Raw genomic sequence first — 23,672 nt, forward strand, 5'->3', positions numbered from 1 at the left:
ATCCTTAAAAGGGGGAACCCCCAACCTTTCAGCACGCCTCCTGAGGACACCCACACTTTTTCTCAACCTTTCAGGCCTCCTTTTTGAGGTCACCTGCACTTTCTTTAAATAAAACTTAAACCTTTTAGCACGCCTCTTCTCTGAGGTTGCCCACACTTCCCTTTCTCCAAGTGTGCATCTTTTTGCCTTAAATAAACTTCTCACTGCTTAACTTGTAATGTTTTGTCTCTGTGCTTTTCCAGTAGTGTCTTTGTTACTTTGCTATTTCATTCTAATACTCTGGATTTAAGCTCAAATCTTTACTCTCTCTGTCCTATTTCAGGTCAGTAGGGAGGGGCTGCTGAGAGCTCAGATCCAGGCTTGCAAATTACCATGGCCTGGGTGACCCGGATGAAACTGCAGCTATACCGTCATGATTTTTAGTAGCCTGCCTGAAAGTCTCCTTTCTTTACCTTAAGGAAGTTCACAGAATATAATCTCACTCCATCTAGTGCTCTGCAGCTCCCCAAATCCTGGGGTGGTAGGGGCTCAGTTCCCACACCCTGCAGAGCCAAGTGGACACTGGATGCCAGCTGGCACTGGCTTAAGGAGTTAGCAGGGGATGGGTCCCATGCTGAGCAGCAGTTTACTGAACTTCTTTTATCACTCTGTTCTGTCATTCCCTGACACTCTCGCTTTAATCTATCCCTTCCTCACCTTGTACTGGGACTTCCCTGTGTCTCCAAACCAAACTCCCAATAACTAAATAAAACTTTTCAACCTTTCTGGGAGCCTCCTCTCTGAGGTCACCTGTACTTTCTCTTTCTTTAAGTGCATAACTTTAAATAAAACTTTTATTCTGGTTCACTACTGTGAACTTTTATTCTGGTTCACTACTGCCCTTCAAATTCTTTGTTGCAGTGGGGACAAGAACCAAGGAAAATACACAACTGCCCTCCTTAAACCTGTGCAACAAAAGTAGCACTGAAGTATCAGTACTGCTGTATGATCACTACAGTCCTGAGTTTAATAAGAATGCCACTAGTATTTCACTATTAATTTTTAAAACATCATCTTTGGCTTTTGTTATAAACAAAGATATTCAATTCCTAAGCTAATTTTTAAAAAATCAGCATGACTGTTCAGCATCTATTGGAAGTCTTTTATATTTTAGTATCAAGCTTTCCACTTTCAGCTAAAACTTACCAAAGCAGACTCACTAGTGAGAAAGGAAAAGGGAAAAATATCTTAGAAGGTAAAAAGCAGTCTGTCATTTTTGGGAACAGTAGTATGGATGGTATCATTTTCACCATGCTGTGAAAATAATCAGACTTGCTTGAGAACCATTACTGGGGAAAGGAAACAACCACACAATTACCTTTCTATCCCTGCCACTAAAGAAATTCTCTCCTGGATTGCCCATCCCAACTCCTGAGCTGGGTGAGCTGCTGACAGGAGGAAGGTGGGGTAAAGAGGGAGAGAGCACGGAAGGTGTGTTAAACTGTCTCCTTGCAAAGCACTTACCAGGGAAGACGGGGAATTTTAGAGCTCTGGGGCAGAGCCCCAGCAAGGGGCTCAGAGGCAGCCAAGGTGAGTGAGCTACTGGACTTCACTCCTAGCAAGTTCAAAGGGCCTTATAAAAAGGGCATCAACACTGTCTTTATCTGCTGCTTACCCTCCTGGGCAGTTTTGTGTACCGAACATAATCCTCCAGGAACAGAAGGGCACCCACAACATCTGCAGGCATCTCGGGTATCTTCTGACTGTAACAAAGAACAGTCCGGATCAATGAACTGCTTTGCACATATCGGACCCACAGTCAACATGCTGACAGACTAAATCAAGGGCAGATTTCTAAATGAGGTCAGAGAAGAAACAAACCTATAGACCAAACTTCTTGCTTCATAGCAAGTCATTATCTTGCTGGCACATCTTCAGCACATAACCTAGTGAAGTCCCCCCTGATACCTCTGGGCAGACGGCCTTTTCTCATGTTCTCATTAGCCTCAGGATCTTCTTCCACACCTCTTAAACTTTCAGTTGCTTGTACGCTGGTTTCTTTGAGGGCTTGGGTCATACATGCATCTTTCTATGCCTAGCATCTGAGATTGTGCCTGGCACATTACTGTATATTTAAGGGTATCAAAACCAGCATCTAGCAATTTTCCACACGGGATCCCACTCAGGTATTCATTTGTATAACAACTGTATTGCCAAGCACTGTTCTAGAACTGGGAATGCAGCAAAGTACACAATAGTCTTATGGAGTTTACATTCTTTCTTTATATCAAAAGGAATGTTTAACTGTTAAAACTATTTCCAATTTACATACATATCAGCATTCTCTACTTAGCAAATGGCACCATAAGATGGTACTGTATTACTGATCTTTTTCTCTAGTGAGTTCTTGCTTTTGAAAGGGTTTACTAGTGATAACACCTGGAAAAGTTTCCACTGCTCTCCATCTGTCAGTGTGTGACCACGGCTGTATTTACATTTGCTCTTCGTGGGATGAGGGGAAGGAGGCAGTGTCCATGCTTCTCAGGTGCCTTATGACCCTTCACTTAGCTGAATAGGAACCCGAGCTGCTGCTCTACTCCTATACCCTGACGGCCTCTCAGGGCTGCCACTAACATCCTGGACTAAGGCCACACTAAATCCTTTGCAGAAGGAAAAACAGAGGATGAAGGACCTGCCAGCTCTTGACAGATGGGGAGCGCTGGCTGGGGGTGGCCGGGTGTGGAGCTGCTCTCTGACCACCTCATATGCCTGGACTGGAGTTCTTGGTCTCCTCTCCCTGGTCCCGAGCAGGTGCACCAGGTTTTTAGGTGCCTACTGCTTTCCTCTGCAACTGACCTTTTTGTGATAATTACAATTTCATTTTTGAGACTTCCCCTTCCTTCTGAACTCTTCAATTGTTAAGAAAATCTGCTCTTTGAAGTAAATTGGACCATATGTCCTAAAAAAAGAAAACCCACTGGCCTGACTGAGGCTCATGGGAGAGAGATGTCAGGACTTAAAGATGATGTAAAATCATTCAGAGCCACTGCTATATAATAGACGTCAGATCTCAGCACTGCAGTCTTAGCTGTACTTTGCTCCCTAGGACCCAGAACTTAGGAGGATAGGAACTCCTCCACTCTAAGGGGAGGGCCGTATTTGGAATTTTGGTACAAGTTTGGGAGAACACTTTTAAGATGGCCGGTAACAAACTGGAACCCCCCAGGAGAGGTCCCCGATATGGAGCAGCTTCTGAGCCACTGCACGGCAGAACAGCTGGAGGGGCTTATCCAAAAAAGAGCACTAGAGACTACAGCCAACTCAAAGAGTGCCGAGTGGTGCTGCGGAAGGAGGCTGCATTTATTCCATCTCACTGCAAAGACTGGAAGAAGGCCCGTGTGTGAAATTTTCAGAGATGGGATGAAATTTTCCATTCACTGCAATCAGGAACTTTCCAACAATGAGAAAGACTCTACCAGTGCTCCGTGTTGTCTGGAGAGGTACAGAGTGCCTCGTCTGCAGAGACTGGAGGACTACCCGCCAGGGTCATCTGACAGCTTGCTCATGCCCTTGGTGGGAGGTCAATTCAATGGCCTCGGAAGTCATGTGTGATTAGCAGTGCTTTGTAAGGACCTTAGTCTTTAAGTTATATTGACAAAAATGACCAAGTGGTAATCTTCCAGATTTTGAATATGTAACACAACAGGAAAATCTACTTAGCTGGGCTGATCCTTCAGGGTAAAAGAGAAAGAGGCTCAGGACCCATCGCCTCATGTAAATAAATTTTTTTTTTCTGTCTCAGAAAAGCCACGTGGTGAGGAGAAGGGGAGAATTAAAGGCTTACAAGCTTTGTATCATGTGGAAACCTCTGTGTGATTTGTTACATTACACACCAGAACTGGGGCTGTGCCCAGTCTGACACTGACGCGCTCCCGGACTCCCACGGAAGCGCGCGGCGCCCTCCCTTGGCAGTGGCGCAGCCGGAGCCCACGGGCTCAGAGGTCTGAGCGCGGCATCCAGGACGGCAGAGGAACAAGCCTGCGCCTTCTGCCCTGCGGAGCTCGCTAATCATGGTCAGGACTCATTCTCCGAAATCTACTCTAGAGGCTCCTCCCACGGGTGACTAAGGATGGCACACCTTTAATTGCTCCAGACAAGGAGATGTGCCCTGACTTGCCTTACAGAGTAAGCAGCCAACCACATCCACTAGCAAGATGGTAAGAGAAACCTGGCATGCAAGGTTTACAGCCCATCCATTTACTCCTGGTTGGCCGTCTGTACCTTGTACACTGCTCCACTGTGGAGCGGATAAACTGGCCGATCAGCGCCAGGAACTGTTCTGTGTACCGGGAATGAAACTGCTTCAGCAGGGTGAGCAGTCCCAGAACAAGCGGCGGCCAATCCACGGGGTCGGCAGGCTTCCGGCAGACCATTCCTGCAAGGAACAAGTGACAGCACCGGGTGAAGCGCTCGCCTGTGGCAATGTTCGCGCAGCGTGAGTGTCTGTGAATGTCCATGTCTGGGGCCCACAGCATTGCTGGCGCATGACTATTTGGAGGGAATGTCGACTGGACTACATTTGAATTGGAGGCTTCTAGTAGTCTGAAGATTCAACATTATAAAATGGCCACTAATTTTTATAATTATCATTACTTTCTTTTAGATTATGTAATTCATGCATGCTATTGTAGGGAATTTTAAAGATATAAATAACTGTAAATGAGAAAATACAAAGTACCATAACCAGCCTCTGTTAATGGTAGTATGGCTTATCATGTATGCTGAACTATTCTCTTAATGAAGTCAATTACAATGCTGGATAAAATACGAAAGGTATCTTTAAACCTAAGTTGAACATTAAACAAGAAAAGAATCTACAGAAGTGGAAATTGGGGAAGTGAGTGCATGGCAGAGCTGGCTGTGTCACTGGGGCCTTCTGCCCCGTCTGCAGACCTTCTTCCTGGATGGCTGCAGGAGGAGCAACGGACAGAATCTAGGGTCTTCAGAGGGAAACACAGCGTTGAAAAGGGACAAAGTTGGGAGACTTACATTGTCTGATTCCAAGACTTATTATAAAGTTATAGTAATCAAACCAGTATTGGCATAAGGACAGATCAATACATTAATAGAACAGAACAGAAAATCCAGAAAAAGTCCCACCCTCAGATGATTGCTTGACTTTCCACGAATACCCAAACAATGTAATGGAGAAATATATCTTTTCAACAAATGTCACTGAAACTGGATATCCCCATGAAGAAAAAATAAGCCTTGACCCCTACTTCACATTGTACATAAAAAGTAATGAAATGGACCACAGATCTCAATGTTAAAGCTAAAACTACAAAGCTTCTGGAAAAAAACCTAGGAGAATATCTTCAGGACCTTGGGGTAAGCAAAGATTTCTTAGGACACAGAAAGGACTAATTGTAAAGGAAAAAATGGATACACTGGACATCATCAGCATTAAAAACTTCTCATTAAAGTCATCAGTAAGAAAATGAAGAGGTAAGTCACAGTTCTTGAGAAAAAATACACAATACATAAATCTAAGAAAGGATTTATATCCATAATATATAATTCCTATGACACTGTGAGAGAAAAGCAATCAACCTAATTTTAAAACAAGTGAAAGACTTGAACAGACACTTAACCAAGAAAGTTATAAAGGCCAAAAAGAACATGAAAAAGTACTCAACATCAAGGAAAGGAAAATTAACTATGAGATGCCATGCATACCCATTAGAATGGTTAAATATTAAAAGATGGACATTGACAAATGTTGATGGGTGTATAATATGGTACAACGACTTTGGAAAAAGGATTGGCAGCTTATTCTAAAGTTAAACTGGTCAGACAGACCCCCCATATCCCACATTTGGGTTCTTGTGATGACTGGGAGATCTCTACTTAGATCAGGATGCCAAAACAAGTTATCCTGATTTACCCAACACAGGCTTTGGAATTTCTGAATTATTTAATGCCCACTGTGTAAGACACTGCCAGTACTCAGAACGCTGAGGAATAATCCTTCCCAGGTGGAGAGCAACAGTTATGTTTACAACAAAAACTTCTATGAATGCAGCACCACAGATTCTTTCTTAAGACGGACCAAGGCAGGCATGCAATTCTTGAGAACAAGGCTTGCAAGGTTAAATAGATGTTTTCAGCGTATACAAACATGCTGATGTTTCCTCCTCAGTTGTACTGTTAATTTGATTCTCAAGTTAACACAGCAGACTAATGCATGAAGAGAACTACGGTCAGGTATAGATACATTTCTAGGACATTTAAAAGCTTTGTTTTATTTAAAGATCTGGGAATTCCATGGAATAGTGACACACTTCCTGTGACATGCCTGAACCTTAACCATATGTACAATGAAAGATATATTATCTAAGAATGACACCAGTGAATGACTAGCCTGTAATGAAAACAAGGTATGTTTATGCACTTACAAGCCATCATTATAAAGGATCATATATTCTTATGTAGTAATAACACAGGGACCACAGAGGGGGAGCATGGGTCTCTGAATCTTGAGATGAACCCTTAAATTCACCTTGGGATGGTTCTTTACATAGATTTTGACCAATATACAGAGAAGGACTTAGCATCAGTTGAGCACTTGCTCTGTACCAGGTACTGTATCAGGCATTTTAAAAATATGACCAGCCTGAGAGGTTCAGGAACTTGGCCAAAGTCACATAGGTGATTAAGTGGTGAATCCAGAATCCAAACATACATTTGTTCTCTCCCTCCTACAGCAAGTCCTGGGCTTTGCATTCTGTAGCACCAACAGGGGTTGCTATTAGAGCTATTTTTTCAAGAAATATTTTCATATGAGAGAGTAAGAACCTTACAGAGACTACATCTTTATCCTAAAAAGGTTTATGAAATAGCAAGGGAAATACTTCGAGGAAGAAATACACTTTGAAATTGCTGATTAAAAAAATAACATGGATACAACAAAAATAACAAACAAAAACCCAGATAAATGCAGAGGACAAACTAGTAGTTGCCAGGAGGGTGAAGATGAAGGGATCAAAAGGTACAAACTTCCAGTTATAGAATAAGTAAATCACGGGGATGAAGGCATAGCATGGGGAATTAGTCAGTAATACTGTAATGACTTGATATGGTGACAGATGGGTGTTATGTAACTACCCTAACAGTGGTGAGCATTTTGTAATGTAATAAATTTAGGATTACTGTGTTGTACAACTGAAACTACTATAATATTATGTCAACTATACTTCAAAAAAAAAGAACATGGTTACATTTATAGGAAAGCTCTTATAATGCTTTTAAGGTAAATTAAACTCTACAGTGGATTTTTTAAAAAACTCAGATACAAAGTTTGGAGATGGGGAAGTACTTGGGAATCTATTAGAAAAGTGATTATAAAAGAGTTCAAGATAAACTGATTAATGACAAAACAATTAGAGTTACATTCCTGGACAGAATATACTGGAAGTCTTGTTATCTGCTGTTTGTATTATTTTCACATGTAATCAGACGTATCTTAAAGTCCTAGATATTCCTGTCTTAGTGTTCACTCCTGTATTGTTGCTGTACTGTTACTCTTCACACCACAGTTCCATATTCACTGTAGGCACATGACACTTGTTAAGTGAATAAGATATTAACCAAAAGAAGTTTTTTTATATAAAATCAGCTGTTCACACATTAAAGAAAGGAGAGAAGCAAAGTTCCCACAAATTTTACAAGTTGGATAATTAATCTGTTGGAAATTAAAGGTGGATTATACTTTGTTGCTATTAAATCCACTATCTACATTTCATGAAGGGATACATGTTTCAGAGGCCCAAAGACATGGATTTTATAAACATGCATTTAACTAAATGCATATGTGAATAGTATTCTATACAAAGATCTCCTATGTGAATAGCACTCTGTACAAAGAGTTGTTTAGTTAGATATCAACCTAATTACTTATTGGATAGAATAAATTCAATAAATTCAATACAGCAAAGAATAAAAGTCATACAGTACCTAGGTTTTTGTTGTACTGAAGTTTTGGCAACTGGGAGATCAAAAACAGAAAGTTGACAACTGGGAAATAGGGTAAGCGCTTCGTTGTTATGTATATCTAGAAAGAGAAATGTAAGAAAAGTTATTGCACAATAGTGCAGAACACATTTTCAAATGGAAAGCTTCCATGTTATTTCAGTTTACTCTTCAGACTACCTAAGACTAGAATGGTTCCATTAACTTACTGACTTCTGAGTTTTGTATAACGTCACTGACCTCCCAAACATAAATACCCATAAAATAATGAACCCTTCTGGGAAGGGAACAACTTTGCTTAGAGATTAGAAGTTACTTTCCCTCTGAATCCTCTTAATGACACTAACAATGGGATGGGCACAAAGGGTGATGAGCAAGGGTGGGAAAGCCAGATGCCACAGTCAAGGCAAAGTGGGGGGAGGACAGAGGCAGAAAGGAGGAGCAGAGGTCCACAGAGTAGTGAACAGGAGTTCATCATGAAAAGCGGGTGATGTCTCGTGCGCCGTTTGCTGTCCCCTGGGCAATGTCACAGAGCAGCTTCCTGCCCGGATCCTGCGGCAGTCAGGGTCTACCCAGCCAGCCCCAATTCCCTGGGAGGCAGGGGGGCATTCCAGTGTGGACACCGGTTCTGGTCCAGTGTCATGGCCAGGCTCCAAGGCTTGCTACTGTGGAGCCCGGGGGAGTCACCAGCCTCCCAGCCTCCGGGCCAACCCAACAGTGGCACATCTGACGTGGCTGCTGTGAGCTCAGGTGGAATCACCCACGGTCAGGGCTAGCACAGTGCTTGGCATGTAATAAGCCCTCAGAGTAACATCAGCTGCTACACAGGCTCATAATCCTTCACCCAAAACCCAGGGGATCGCAGAGATTTCAGAACTTCACTTTTCCTCGATCGTGAAAAGGCAAACAGGGCCCAGGGTCTCACCCTATAATCAAAGTCACCAGTACTGCTGCATCAAAATACAAATATTCACAGAAGTATAAAGAGTCTTATGTCATGACAAGGTTTGCCACCAAATGAGACCTGACACCAACTTGTGAAAAACCTTTCTGTTCTCAGAGGTTTGTGGAGATCAGAATTGCAGAAAAGAGTATTTAGCCCCAGATTATGATTATGACTGCTGTCAGCCACCAATGGAAGTATTTTTGGGCAAGAAGTATCCTGGCCACCATTCAGTTGCAGTTTAAACACCAAATGCCAGGCAAACCTAAAACTAATTTCTTACAGATACAGTGCCTTTTCCTTTTTAGGGAGCTTGAACATTGTATCACTTGATTCCCCCAGCTCTGAATCATGCAGGGAAGGTAAGATCACCCTCATATTCCACCAGGGAAACTGGAACTCAGCAAAGGGGCGGACTTGGGAGAATGGAGCCTCTGGGACCGGGACTGGGACCCAGGTTCTCCCAGTGTCTCAGCCCAGGGATCTGTACCTGGGCCAAATCACCTTCTGTGCCACACGGTTCCCCACCACACCATTATATATTTTAATTATGAACCTTATTCAGTGGGTTGTGAATGCCAGCTGCCTCCAGATAGGCTGTGATCTCATATAAGAGTGTGTTATCTTCTTTGGGGTAAGGGAGTGAAGGGTCCTGATAGTGGGCTTCGATGTCTGCTAGGAGAGCCCTAAATGAAGGAGAAAAAACAAGAGTGATAAGCGTTAGAGAGTAACTGAATTCAGACAGCAGTTACCACAGGCTATGAAAGAATCTTTCAGGGCCTCAGTTTCCTTATCTGTAAAATGAGGGCTTGATCCTTCTAATTTTCAATTTCTATACCTGTGATTGGCTATAAGCGGAAAATCTGATCCAGAATTACTTTATCTTTTGGTGTTAAATCAAGTGCTTTCACCATTCAGATTTTTATGAATTGACTTACTGTTTTCAATACCTAGTTTGTCAAAAGCACTGACTTGCTTATACTGACTTTGTCCTGTGCTGAGAAGCACAGACTGTTTAAGGAGAAGGCTTGAAATGAGAGCAATTGCTGGTGAGGCAGAGGCTGTGTGCCCACAGCCATTCTGGGTAATTTACACACCTCCAACTGCCCTCTGGATGGCTAGTGACTCTGTCCGACGGAAATGGGTAATAATTGCTCTCTCAGTCAGTGCAACTCCCTGCACAGTGTCTGGTGTGTATTAAGTGATCAATATATATTGGCTGAATAAATGAATACATCAGCAGCGCGGGGTGGAGGGAAGGAGAGAGAGGCACCAAGGGACAATACTGAGGAAGGAGTCTTTCAAAGACCGATTTGGTAATTCTTGGGAAGGAAGCCTGTAAATTCAGAAAGACTTCTTATTCAAGAAGAACTTAAAAGACTAGGTATTAAAGAAACTGGGGTGCCATTTATGATAACAATCCAGGCCCACACATGACCATTCCAAACACTAGCACTTACTTATTGAGATTCTCCAGAGCAGCTGCCAGATGTTTGGAGTCAAATCGACAAGAATAATTTAATTCATTGGCAATCTGCTGTCTCAGAATCTGCATCTGCCCAACCTACAAATTAGCAAGAGAAAGAATATGGAGAACATAAGCATTTCAAAGTGATTGTAGGAGGCAAACACAAAATGATAATTTCTATTGGAAGGATTACAACACTGCAGAGAACTTTAAGGATTTCCTGGACTGGCTCCAGGGCTAAGACCAGCATCATCCCTGTTGGAGCACAAGGGACCATTCAAGGAATGTCTGGATAGACTCCGGCCAACCTCACGATATTCCCCAAAGTCAAATATTTTACAAAGTGGGTCCACTAATGTTCAGCTGTTCATGTACTAAAGATGTCTGTTTTGAAACACTTGATCCTTTGGAATAAGTTGTCCAAATTTAGTAGCTGCTAATGAGAAGCCCCACTTGCTTTGTCCTAAACTGAATTTTCTCAAGTCCTAAGGATGCCATTTTACTCTAATATTCTAAAATCAGTCAGGATTACAGATTATGTAATAATCTGGGTTATAAAATAGTCTACATAAAATCGTCCAAGAAGTCCTTTTAATGATAACCATTAATCTAGGGGTTCTTCACCCATTTTTCTTTTTTTGACCTTGGACCTCTTTGGAAACCTGGTGAAGCCTATGGAGACTGTCTTAGAGTAATTCTTTTAAATATACAAAATAAAACATACATGATAATAGTGGGAGCCAACTGTAACAAAATATAATTCTCAAACTATGAAGAAAACAGACTTGTGATAGTGATGTGACTCTGAAGGCTCAGCCACCGTAATTTCCAAGCAGTAATGAGCATAAACTTTGGAGATATGATTGAAGCAAGCTGAATTTGTTGGCATCATAAAGCCATTAGTGTACTCTAAGTTTTTATGCCAGTAAATTTCACCTTTTCTATTCTAGGAAAGCTATCCCTAAAAGGTCAGCAAGGGGGGCGAGAGGAATAGAGGCAAGGCTGTTTTATAATGTCAGCAACAATGAGGTAGAAGTGAACACATTTCCTGTGAGTTGTTGGGAGCAGATAAAAAAAGAAAAGAGTGGCCTTACAAAAACTATCAATCATAAAATAGGTTGATCACAGGGAGAGTAGTACAGCAAGAATATAGTCAACATTCCTATAACATCTTCCTATGCTGACAGATAGTAACTGCACTGGAGGGGGTGAGGATTTAATAATATGGGTAATTGTTGAACCATTGTGTTATATACTTAAAACCAATAAGATTGTATATCAACAATACTTCAATAAAAAAAACAGTGGCCTTCTCTAAGAGCAAAGAAAAGGTATTTGGATAAACATAACAGTTATAAGTGTTAAATGGTCTCAAAGGACCTTTGATTACCATTGTTACTAGACTATTATTCTACTTATGTGAAGAAAATAAAACTCAATCCAAAGAATGCTATTTCTAAGTAAGAAACCTTTTATTAATAGAAAAGCACTATTTAAATATTAGAATAGGGCAAGGCCAAGAAAATAGTGGGTTCTCTTAGACCATTCCAAAATGTCCCTCTGAACTTGTATCTGCCCATATAACTCCTTGCTTAATTCTAGATACTCTGTGTCAAGAATTCTCTTGAAGATACCAGTCTAGAAATGGAAACAGAAACAAAGGCACTTTAATGTACCTTGTTCTTATTTAAAGAATGTTGAACCTTGGTGGCCAAGATTTTCTTTTTAAGGCTTATTTACCACAAGCCTTTAAAAAGATTCTGGAGTGGCTAAGGAGCCTGGAGGTGATAAGCTCACTCTACCTACTTGTTTGCCCATTTAGAGATGTTTCGATTGCTTTCTCCATGTTTTCTCTAGAGTCTGACTGACCGATAGAGCAGCCACTAGCCATGAATGGCCATTTACATTTAAACTGATTAAAGTGAAATAAAATATAAAATTCACTTCCTCATGCCCACAAACTCTGTTTTCAGTGCTCAGTAACTCCATGTGGCTACTGTCACTGTTTAATAGTGCAGAATTATTTCCATTGCTGTTCTAAACCATTAGCACTGGTTTAGTGATTACAAGGGCCCTAATACAAGACAAGATAAATTTGTCCCTGGGGTTTCACGTAAAGACCATGACTTAGACCCAGTGCTTGGCTACTACTGAATCACCATCAATTACAACTAAGGGAGGCCTGTAACAGCCACTGGGAAACCCCACGCCTCTTCAAAGCACCCCTGACATCAACTTCAGCCTCCTAGAGAGGTGAGACTCAGGCCTGTCCAACCTCAGGCAACCCTTCACTCCTCCCCTAATGGTTCCCCAGCAGTTAGAAAGCTGGCCTGCGAAGCTCTCAATCTCTGAAAATCACCTGGCTAGGGGAATGCCAGGCATATATGACAAGAGGACTTCGGGCAGGGCTAAAGGCTCCTTGTGTTACCTATTCCATTCACGTCTCCAAATTGAAATAGAGCCCCCAAACTCACTAAAATTATAGGAAATACATTGTAAATTTGGCTGAGGCACCAATGAGTCCTGTCCTAATGAGCGACTCATTTAATTGGGAATAGGAGAACGGAACTTCTCCAAATCCCCATTGCAGCCCAGACTCTTCCATGGTATGTGATACTTGTAACCAAGAATCAGCTTTCTACCAGGAAGTCTACTCTTTCTTATCAGATTGTAAGTAGCCCTTCTGAGGAGACAGTTAATGTTTCCTTTAACTCTGTGTCTCACAGCAACTGACAATGCTTTGAACACAGCAGGTGTTCAACAAAGCTTATTGAATGTCTTGGAAAGAAGCACGTTTTTAATAACCCCCTTATCTAGAAGACAGTCCCCGGGAGCCAATGCCAGGGTGTAAAGGCAAGAGAGGAGATGAGCGGGTTCTAAAGTGACGGGGATTTCCATCCAACAAATTAATCTCCTCATTGCACTTTTTCACTCACCCCCAAAGACACACAGTGTTCTGTTCACAGTGAAAGGATAATTTATGTCCCAAAGAACCCAGCTTTCTAATATCTGCAGGTGCAAGAGGGAAGACAAATGTTGTACTCTAACCGCTCCTCAGAGCACACTAGGGCTGAAAGCTCACAGAGCAGTTTATTACATGAATGTAAGGATGGAGGATCACTAAGGGGGGATTCTATTTCTTTGTATGAAGGCATCTTCTGCCAAGAGGCATTTTAAGAAGTGTTCTTTAGTGAAAGAAAAACACTAGGCCAATGAAAAGCATAGTCAAAAATGGCCCCAGAAAGGAAGCTAAATAAAAATCAATTTGGAAATAATGAGAAACTGAAATATTGTATTTTTGTTTTGATGACAAAACAAAGAGTGGTTTTCTTTGAGCAACAAAGTTACAGGGGAATAATTATTAAAAAATATAGTATTGATTATTACCCTCTCCCACAACATACCTTCATTATAGCCTCAAGATAAGATGTCCAGATCTTCTGTGTTTTGGCAATGGCAGAAAAATAAATTTTATTCGAATTTGCTGAAAGGGTAAAATACAGTTTTCTATTTAGTAAATTGGGAAAGGCCACAGTGTTCTCTCTACCTCGGGCTAGTTTCAGAACACTTACCTACAATGCTTTTTAGGGGGATGACAGCAGTCATGAGGGCTTTTAAAGTATCCTGCACAGTTCTGTCTCTCAGGATAATTTTCTGAAACATACTGAGGAAATTCTAGAACAAGATAAGAAAATAAAACATAATGAATAAAATGAATAAATACGTTAGTTATCTAAACTGCTATGTAGCACATAGACTGGCCTAAATGACACAACTCTACAAATAGGATGACAGGGAAGCAGCAAATTCTGGTTCCTATTAGAAACATCCCCTGCCAGGAGAAGTTGCGGCTTTCAAAGAGTCTTAAGAAGAAATTCACAAAAACAGTCTACCCCTTGACATAGTATACTGGCCAAAGAAATTCTAATTTATTCCCAGTTCTCACTACCTAATAAGAATTATATCCACGGGCCTGATGTCAGTATAAGAAAGCATGATGGAACAGTTAACTCATCTACTCTTGTGTCTCCCAGGGTAGCAGAAAACATGTCCAAAAGCCAAAAGGCTCACCTGTAATTCTTTGACAATCATAAAGCACAGAAGCCTGTCTAATCCATTCAGACCGAAAGTCCCCAGGGTGGTCTGGATTTCTGAGAAGAGGCGGCTGCTGGTCACTTCTTGATGAGTTTTCATATCATACCAAGTGTTCAGCTGGTCAATGTGACACGTCATTCTAAAACAAAAGAAAAACAAACTCAAAGCCCAATTGCTGCTCAGAACTCAGCCTAAGGGGATGTAGGACACAATAGGATCTGGGGCACCAGAAATGAAGAACAACAGTTACCTGACTTGGGTTTAATAATCTTTGTCTGGAGGTGCTCAGCATATCTCATGGGGAATGCCCAATGGGCCAGGAAGGGAGAATTCAGTTAAATTACCTTTTCGTGCCCTGTGTGCTACATCCCTGGTTTAACTAATTCATTTCCACTAAACTGGGCCGATGCCGGAGTCATGTTGAGAGGACAAAGCTACATTCCACTGTCAGGCCAGAGGATGTAGGAGCCCAGCTGTCTCTCCGAGGGGCCTTTCTTTAGATTTCTTTAAATAACCAGAGCCTGTGTCATTTCCATTTTGATAAGAAAGGAGCTCTGAATCCTCCAGCTCTACCTAACGTTTGAGACTGTGATGACAAAGCCATTTCCTCCTTCCTCCCAGGTCTGCTCAGCAGCCTGTGATTCCTCTGGACTAAGGAGTGTGGATGGCAAGGATAACAACTGGGGGGGCCTTCCTGTGTACTCTCTTTCACCCTCATAATTGCTCTTTGATCTACAAGGCATTTGACTCTCGTTTTACAGATGAGATAACTGAGGTGCATGTAGGCCTGATTCCAACACCATAGCCTTAACCACCATTTTAATGGTTCTCAAATGTTGGCCTAAGAACCTTGAGTCACTGTAAAGTGTGTTAAAAATCAGATGCCAGAGAGTTTGGGAGGTCTAGAGTGGAGGCCCAGCCTCTGCAATTTTAATAGGCTCCACACATGATAGGTCCTAGGAACCAGCACATATCTTTACTGAAATGAGGCTTGGGAGGAAGTTAAAAGAGATTCAGGAGCTAGGGGCGCTTAAATATGGAAGTAAACAGGAAGAACAAGATAATTTCCAGAACTACATTCTATTTTTAGGCTTCAAAGTGTCCTGCTTCCATCATCCAGTGCTGGCATTTTGACGGTGTCACTTGAGAGGCTCCCAACATGTGGGTGAAATACATGTATGACAGGGAAATCCCAACCACATTTAATCCTTTCTGCAAGTATTAACATGGCATGAGGGATAGTTTTCTAGAAGGGCTTCAGTGATCAACTCATGGGTACCAGGAAAGGAGCAGTTACAAAACATTTTGGATCATTTACTCTTTTTGGCTTATGAGTCACAGGTAAGACTCATTTCTTCTGGAATTTGTGGGTTAAGTTTATATATAGCTTATCAAGTTCCTAAGTTTTGAGAGACACAATAAGCCTGAATATGAAGGGCAGTACAAAGAAGCCATGTCACGTAGACATTTAACTTACAAATTCATCTATGCATGCATAGCTGGGCAAAGAAGAAAAGAGAACCTTCTTTTCCCGGGTAATTCCACCAATCATTCCACTCAGTGGGCATGTGCCCAGGGGTAAACCTGAGACATATGACATGAACCTGCTCTTCCTTCATGTGGTCTTAGTACCAACTGCTTCATCAGAGGCTCAATGGAAGAAAACGGGGAAGTAGCTTAGTTGAACTTGCTTAGAGAGGCCCCATGCAAGCCTCTCCAACATATCACCTAAAATATCCTTAAGGGCAGTTCTGATTATATGAGACTTTCGCCCATGTGACCAAGCTATGCTGTCTGCCCTTGAATGGCACAGTGTTTAAGAGTTGGGCTCCACTAGAGGGTATTATGCTCAATGAAATAAGCGAGGCAGAGAAAGACAAGTATCAAATGATTTCACTCATATGTGGAGTATAAGAACAAGGAAAAAATTGAAGGAACAAAACAGCAGCAGACTCACAGAACCCAAGAATGGACTAACCATTACCAAAGGGAAAGGGACTGGGGAGGGCAGGTGGGAAGGGAGGTACGGGGGAAAAAGGGGCATGACGATTAGCACATATGTGTGTGTGGGGCATGGGGAGGGCAGTATAGCACAGAGAAGACAAGTGACTCTACAGCATCTTACTACGCTGATGGACAGAGACTGACTGTAATGGGGTATGTAGTGGGGACTTGATAATGGGGGGAGTCTAGTAACCATAATGTTGCTCATGTAATTGTACATTAATGATACCAAAAAAAAAAAAAAAGAGTTGGGCTACAGTGTCAGAGGGCCTGGTGTGTATTCTGGGTCCACCATTTTTTGCTTGTACTCTTGGGCAAGTGACTTAGGTTTTCTGTGTTTCAGTTACTTTAATGTGGGAAGAATAACAATGCCTACCTCACAGACTGTTTTAACGAGTAAATGAAGGGATGTGTGTAATGTGCTGAGAAGCACTAAGGCAAGCGTTCAATAAATGTGAGCTCTCGGTAGCGCAAGTGCTTGGGTGTGGGGCTAAGAAATAAGGAAGTAATCTTAAAAGGTCAGGATATGAGCTGACAAGTGCAAAACCCAGTGACTGGAATTGGGGAGAGCGCCACAGTTACACAGGTACAGGTGAGCAATTACAATAAGGAAAGTCTTGCCCACGTGAGCAGACGTTAGTTGGAAAGCAAGAGGTACATAGACTATAAGGTGGCCAAACAGCCTTATCGTGGTTTTAATTTACATTTCTTTGGACTGGGGACTCCACAGTCACACTGAAAAAAGCAGCAGTCTGAAAAAATGAGTTTAGTAAACCCATTAGACAGGTGGCAGGAACAAGCGTGTGGTCTGAGCATATGCAACACATTTAGGGACCTCTATTGCCCCCCGTTTTCAAGGCCCAGTGGAATTCAGATACACCTACTTTGGGTCTGTGATCCGCAAGATTTCTCTGCAGAGCCGACCAATAAATGTGACAGACTCATCCACAGGTGTAAACTTTGGTATTGGAATGTGAGTGGACTGGTACATACTTTGCCAGTCTTGAATCTAGAAAAAAACCAAACCAAACCAAACCATAAATACTTAGTTATCTTTGATAAGGTAGCCTATTTCGCCTTTTTCCACATGGTTTTATAATGATAATGTTACATGAACAGTGACAATAAATGCTCCTTGGTTTTGAAGAGAAAACTTTAAAAAATACATTAATAGCTTCCCAGAAATGGTACACATAAATTTATAAAAAAAGAAATATTTGTGAAAAAGTGAAGTGATTGAGGAAAAGAGAAGAGACAATTCATATTTTATAAGTTACCATATGTCAGTGTAGTAATAAAAACCCAAAATATCATAAGGTGGAAGATACTTAATCTTTCAAAAATGTCACCTGAATCATGTCCCTAATTAAAAACTTAAAGAGTGGTTCCTTATTTACTACTGATTAAAATCAACCTTCCCAGTATGACACTTGAGAATCTGTTGCTCAAACAACCAAACTGAAAAACAGGCAAAAGACTTGAGAGACATTTCTCCAAAGATACACAAATGCTCAGTAAGCACATGAAAAGATGCTCAACATCAACAGCCACTAGGGAAATGCAAATCAAAACCACAATGAGATGCCTCTTCACACCCACTAGGATAGCTGTCATTACAAAAAAAGAAAAGAAAAAAAGTATTGGTTAAGTATTGGTAAGAATGTGTAGAAATCAGAAACCTCAGACACTGCTGGTAGACACTGGAAAATAGTTTGGCGGTTCATCAGTAAGTTGAGCACAGAACTGCCACATGATCGAGCAATTCTACTTTCAGGAACATACTCTGAAGGGGCCCAAATGAACTCCCAAGTCTTCTGAATTTTTGATCACTTGAGTTCTAACAATTACAACAGCCAGCTTCGTTCTGGAGCCCTTTAATTATGTCTGCTCCCTCCTTAGGACCGTAAACTCCCAGAGGCCAGGTGTCATATACACTTTTCTCTAATTCTCACAACTCCTGAAGGTACTCTGAAAGTACTGACTATCTAGTGCTTACTGATTTGTATAGTCATTTAAATAAGCTTTTCTGTTGGCATTTCTGAGGTTTGGGGAGTGTGTTTTAAATGTCAGAAATAACAAATATAGTCAAGAGTTTAAAAACTGACTTAGATACCTTTGTTCTTAAGAAGTTATTACACTCTTGTTCCACATTATAATTTATAATACGAGATACTTCTTCCTGCCAGATTTTCAGACCATAGATGTTAACATAGTCCTGTATGTATTCAAAAGAACGATGGAATCCATCCATGGTAGCTCCCAACTCTTTCAGCTTGGGCATCAGTTCACTTGGCTGTGCAAAATGGGAAACAAATCTATGACATTAGAATAGACTGTCAACCATTAATATCTACATTAGACTTTAAATGATACCCCAACTGAGAGATCACAGTGATAAAGACAGCTTTGGAAATACTCATTTCTCATCTCATCTAGGGTGAGTGGTAACCTGTGTCAGGCATTTAGCAAAGAATAGACTTTACAAGGAAGCCTCAGACAAAAGAATATAAAGAATGAATGTTGATGATTTCTCTCATGTCCTTTGATGAATATATTGAATCTTAAAACACTTAAAATATTTTACATTGAATTTACTGAGGTGAAAAGTACCACAGATATAAATTTCAGGCGTATTTATTTTTCTCCTGAGAAAAATTACCATATTCCCTAAAAGACTGAGCAAAATAAAAAATTAAGACTTTATTGCTCCTATCTGCTTTCGGGTTAACAAATTCTTACCATGATAAGAAGTAACTCTGAATCATAACACCAGTTCAATTCCTAAACTTGGGGATCAGCAGGTACAAGAAGGCTGGTTTTAAGGGGATTTTCTTATAATATGAATGGATTACAATATAGAATCAAAAAGCACATCACTTGTACCAAACATTATATATAAGATATACATTAGACAGGAGGAAAGGTCTTGTTCATAAGAGTTTCGAATGGTGTTCTAGTCCCTTTCGCAAGCAGAATAGAGAAAAAGGACAGCCCTATTTTGGTCATCTGGTACCTTGGCTCGAGGGTTGAATATCAAGCCCCTATGAAGAGCAAAAGCAACACGTTTAACTAGCTCCTTCCTTATTCCATCTTCTAGCAACTGCTTTGGATCCACCTGAGTACAAATCAAAAAGAAGTAAGTAGCAGGGAGGAAAAGTTCAGTTCTGAAGAAATCCAGGGGGGAAGGTTTCCAGAAGCCCTGGTGGAACCCTTTCTTACTTCATTTCTCAATGATTGGGATTTTTCTCTTTGTGGCCCCCCCTCTCACCTTGTGCAGCTTGGACCGAACACATAAAGCTGTCACCTCTTTAGGAGTTGGTTTATCTCAGAAAAATCCGTGATGATGATTTTACAATGTGATGTTTCAAAGATGGTGGGTATAGAGAGTTTTAAATTGCCCCTCACATTTTAATCATTTTGTTGAAAGTTAATTAACAAGTGACTTTTCTTATCACCAGGATGAGGTACTGCAAAGAAGGGCCTGCATCTGGTTTCAGTGTGTGTCTTGTCTCCGGATGTCATCTCAGGGCACCTGTCCAACACGCTTTCGGGTGGACCACTCTGCAGACTTAGCAATTCTCCGTTCTTCTAGCATTCTCAGAACGATGGTTGTAATTAGGGAGAAGGGGCAGGAAAGCAGATCTGCTATCTAACTCTGTAAGCTTATTTTGCTGATTCTTTTCTCTGTAATGAGAAAACTTGGTTGCTCTCTCAAAGACAGCATCCTACCAGATAGTTTTAACCCACTCCTTTGAAATCCCTGAGACTTGTTTCTTTCACTTTTAATTTGCAAAGAACCATTATTTTCAAAAGTCATAAAGACAACTGATGGGTTCCTTCTGCATTTGATTATATTTAAACTTCAAAGGAAACAGCTGCAATGAAAGTTGCAGACAACCACCAGAGAAATATGTTGAATTACATCATGACTGTGTGATTAGCAAAATGCAGACTCTGGAGAAACAACAGGTCAAAGGCCTTGGCGAGAAAGGAATGGAGAAGAAACCTGAAAATTAAAAAAGACTTAACATATATTTTTTTTCAATGGGCAAGTCTAAAGCTCCTGTGTCTAGAGATTATTTTGGCTAATAAAATCATCAACAAAGAGAGGGATATTAGGTTGGGGCACATGAGGAGGAACCAGGGTGAGACCTGGCTAAACTGTATTTCTTGAGTGGTGATGATAATAACCCATTAAACTACACAACTGTTTCTGTAGCTTTTAGTATCTCTGCTCTATTTTACAGCAAAAAGGTAAATTATAGATAAGTATAAGCAATGAAAACAAAATCAAAGAAAGAACACAGTTTCCAAAGAAATATTCCCTGTAAGAACAGATGTAGTGAAAGCCAGGCAAAGACAAATACCACGTGATTTCACTTATTTGTGGAACATAAAAACAGAGCAAACAGAATCATTAACACAGCAGTAGACTTACAGACACTGAGAAGTGGCTAGTTGTTACCATGGGGGAGGGGTTGGAGTGAGAGTGGGTGGGGAGAGTGAGGGGTATAACAGGGCACAAAAATTCTCAATCATAATATAAGTTGGTCATGGGGATGGTAGTATAGCATGGAGAATATAGTCAGTGATCCTGTAACATCTTCCTATATAACAGGTAGTAACCGCACTAGTGGGCATAAGGATTTAATAATGTGGGCAACTGTTGAACCACTGTGTTGTATACTTGAAACCAATATAAGACTGTATATCAACAATACTTTGATTAAAAAAAAGAACAGATTTAGTGAAAAGAGTTACATTTCATACATCTAAAGGTCTTAATAGCCCTTCCAATCCTTCCTAGATGTTCATCTATCCATGGAGCGTTCATAGCTATGAGAAAGCCCCTCCCTCACAGCTGTATTCCCTCCCCTAAAGTTAACAACAGCTAAGTTTTCATGTGGATCCCCCGGACCTTTCCCTATTAATTTATGTATGTAAATATTTGTCCTTAAACACATATAAAAATAATCTAAATGGGATCATAATATAGACACACACACACACACACACACTGAAATTTGCTTTTTTCCCTTTAAGTTTTGAAAATATTCCAGTGGCAAATTCTTTTGGAATGGCAGCAGAATGATCCATAGTATGAGTACATCATGATATATTTAGCCATTCTCTTACTGATAAATGTTTGGATTATTCCCATTTTTTGGCTACCTCTAATGATGAACATTTATAGGTATACTTATGTGTATATTTTTTTGAGTCATATTGACTAAAGGAAACTTAATGCTTTAAGTACTTGAAATAGAGCCTTAATACTTGAAGGTTAAAGATTAGTGTAAGTCACATGATTCTTTACAAAAAGCCCTGAGTTGTTAGTCTACTTGGGCTGAATGAGGTCAAGATGATAGTTCCTCTGCTCTTTTTATCTGAAAGATTGTGGCTAAAGACTCACAAAGGAAAGCAGTCTTTCCTTTGATAATTATCGCTAATTATTAGGTTTTATTACATCCTTCCAATACTGGTCATTTTGCATGTAAAATGCTTAATCTGGTTCTAGGATTTACTATCTATTTATGGATTAGTTAGAAGTGATAATCTGAATGTGTGCTCTCTGCATAGTTTAATGGACTATTACTGTTTCAGGAATACAATGGTATTTTTTTCAGCACACTTACAAAAACCATACACTGAAGTTTGGTTCTATTTAGGTTCATTTCTTGTATTTTCTTGGGTTTTATTAACACAAATGTTAATCTGGCAATTTGATAATTAAAAAAAAAAATCAGCAATGTACAGATTCTACTGATGCCAGGTAAGTGGAAAAATAAATAAAAGTGCCATGAATTATGTGAATGAGCACATTACTAGATGTCACAGGATTACAAATTAAAACAGCCATGAGATATTGCTTTACACCTCTTAGAAGAACAAAAGTTACAAAGTGGATAATAATGAGTCCTGGCAAAAATATAGGTAGACACTCAGGAAACAGTCATTTCAGAAGGCAATCTGGCCGTTTTGAGACAAATTAAGCACAAATATGCCCTAAGACTCAGTGCCCCACTCCTAGGAAGGCAGAGTTCAGAGAAATTCTTGTAGGTCTTCAATGGGGACATGTTTGAAGATGCTCATCTTGACACTGTTTATGATAACGGGGAGCAGAGGTAGAAAATGGGCCACACGGGGGTCTGTGAACAGGGAATGGTTAAGTGAAATGTGGAATTCCATGCAGGAGTAGGATGTAACCAACTACCTGACTCATAGCAACATAAATACATTTCAAAAGCATTAACAAGTGAGAAAAGTTGGAAAAGAAAAAGACTTAGAGCACAATATGATTTAAATAAATAAAAAACACATGCACACATAACACCATGTTTAAAACAAGGATAGCTGCATATTTAGGGAAAGCAATCAAACGTATAGAGTGAGTGGTATGGTGGATGGGAATGGGTGAGGGTATCCAGACGAGGAAGAAGGAAACAGTAAGAGCAGAGAGGAGCTTCGGTGCATCAGTGATCACGATGGCCTGCAATTAGTTCAGTGTTCTGTGCTTGAATACAATTTAAAGATACCACAGAAGGATGGGAGAGAGTGAGCCTGCTACGTGCCTAAGGGGACTAAACCATTTTGTTCTGTTATTACAAAAATTCAATACACGGCTCTTTCTTAGATTTAACTAACTATTGGGTATAATGAAAAATAAAGATTATAATACTGCCTTCTTCCATCCATATATGAGCAAAATGATGATTAAAAGCTGAGTAGGAAACAGCAAGGGACCCAAGATGATAAGGTCATTGCCTGTTCCCCAAGGGATAAATACCATAACCCAAAGTAAGGACCTCACTACAAGACCCCCTAGACCAGCATCTAAGCTGTTACCTTGATGATGCCCACCAAAGTCGTTTTCATCATTAAGATGCCTTCGGTGAAAATAGAAATAGCATGAGTAAGCTTGGCAACCTTTAAAAAAGAGAAAAGAGGTTAATGAAGTATTTCAGACAAAAGACCCATCATTTCTACAGGAAGCTAAGATAATTGGCTAATAGTCCTGGAATGGGCAAAGACAACAGGAATGAGTATGCAGCTTTATTTATATAAATGTCAATATAAATGTATTTATTTACATATATTTCCCCAGGCAGAAATGAGGCTTTGTGGTATAACTGAGAGATCACTATTAGACAT

The 23,672-nt window shown here is 40.5% G+C and overlaps 1 protein-coding gene across 5 annotated transcripts in view; it reads right to left on the reverse strand.

Moving 5' to 3' along the window:
- WASHC5 (WASH complex subunit 5) overlaps window positions 1–23,672 on the reverse strand; it is a 67,972-nt gene that overhangs the window by 9,482 nt on the left and 34,818 nt on the right. For all 5 annotated transcript variants that reach the window (XR_012128497.1, XR_012128496.1, XM_073230125.1 and 2 more), the window contains 12 exons: window positions 23,367–23,447; window positions 19,534–19,635; window positions 18,634–18,813; window positions 17,405–17,529; window positions 14,493–14,655; window positions 13,994–14,096; window positions 13,826–13,905; window positions 10,414–10,517; window positions 9,510–9,639; window positions 7,996–8,092; window positions 4,261–4,414; window positions 1,655–1,742 (listed from right to left, as the gene is read on the reverse strand). Coding sequence is in view for 3 of the 5 variants with exons in the window: in XM_073230125.1 (XP_073086226.1) it covers window positions 1,655–1,742; window positions 4,261–4,414; window positions 7,996–8,092; window positions 9,510–9,639; window positions 10,414–10,517; window positions 13,826–13,905; window positions 13,994–14,096; window positions 14,493–14,655; window positions 17,405–17,529; window positions 18,634–18,813; window positions 19,534–19,635; window positions 23,367–23,447 (1,407 nt within the window). In the remaining 2 variants the exon portion in view is untranslated. The remainder of the gene's footprint in view (window positions 1–1,654; window positions 1,743–4,260; window positions 4,415–7,995; window positions 8,093–9,509; window positions 9,640–10,413; window positions 10,518–13,825; window positions 13,906–13,993; window positions 14,097–14,492; window positions 14,656–17,404; window positions 17,530–18,633; window positions 18,814–19,533; window positions 19,636–23,366; window positions 23,448–23,672) is intronic.

The sequence above is a fragment of the Manis javanica genome, chromosome 2, assembly GCF_040802235.1.
Source record: "Manis javanica isolate MJ-LG chromosome 2, MJ_LKY, whole genome shotgun sequence".
Lineage (NCBI taxonomy): Eukaryota > Metazoa > Chordata > Mammalia > Pholidota > Manidae > Manis > Manis javanica.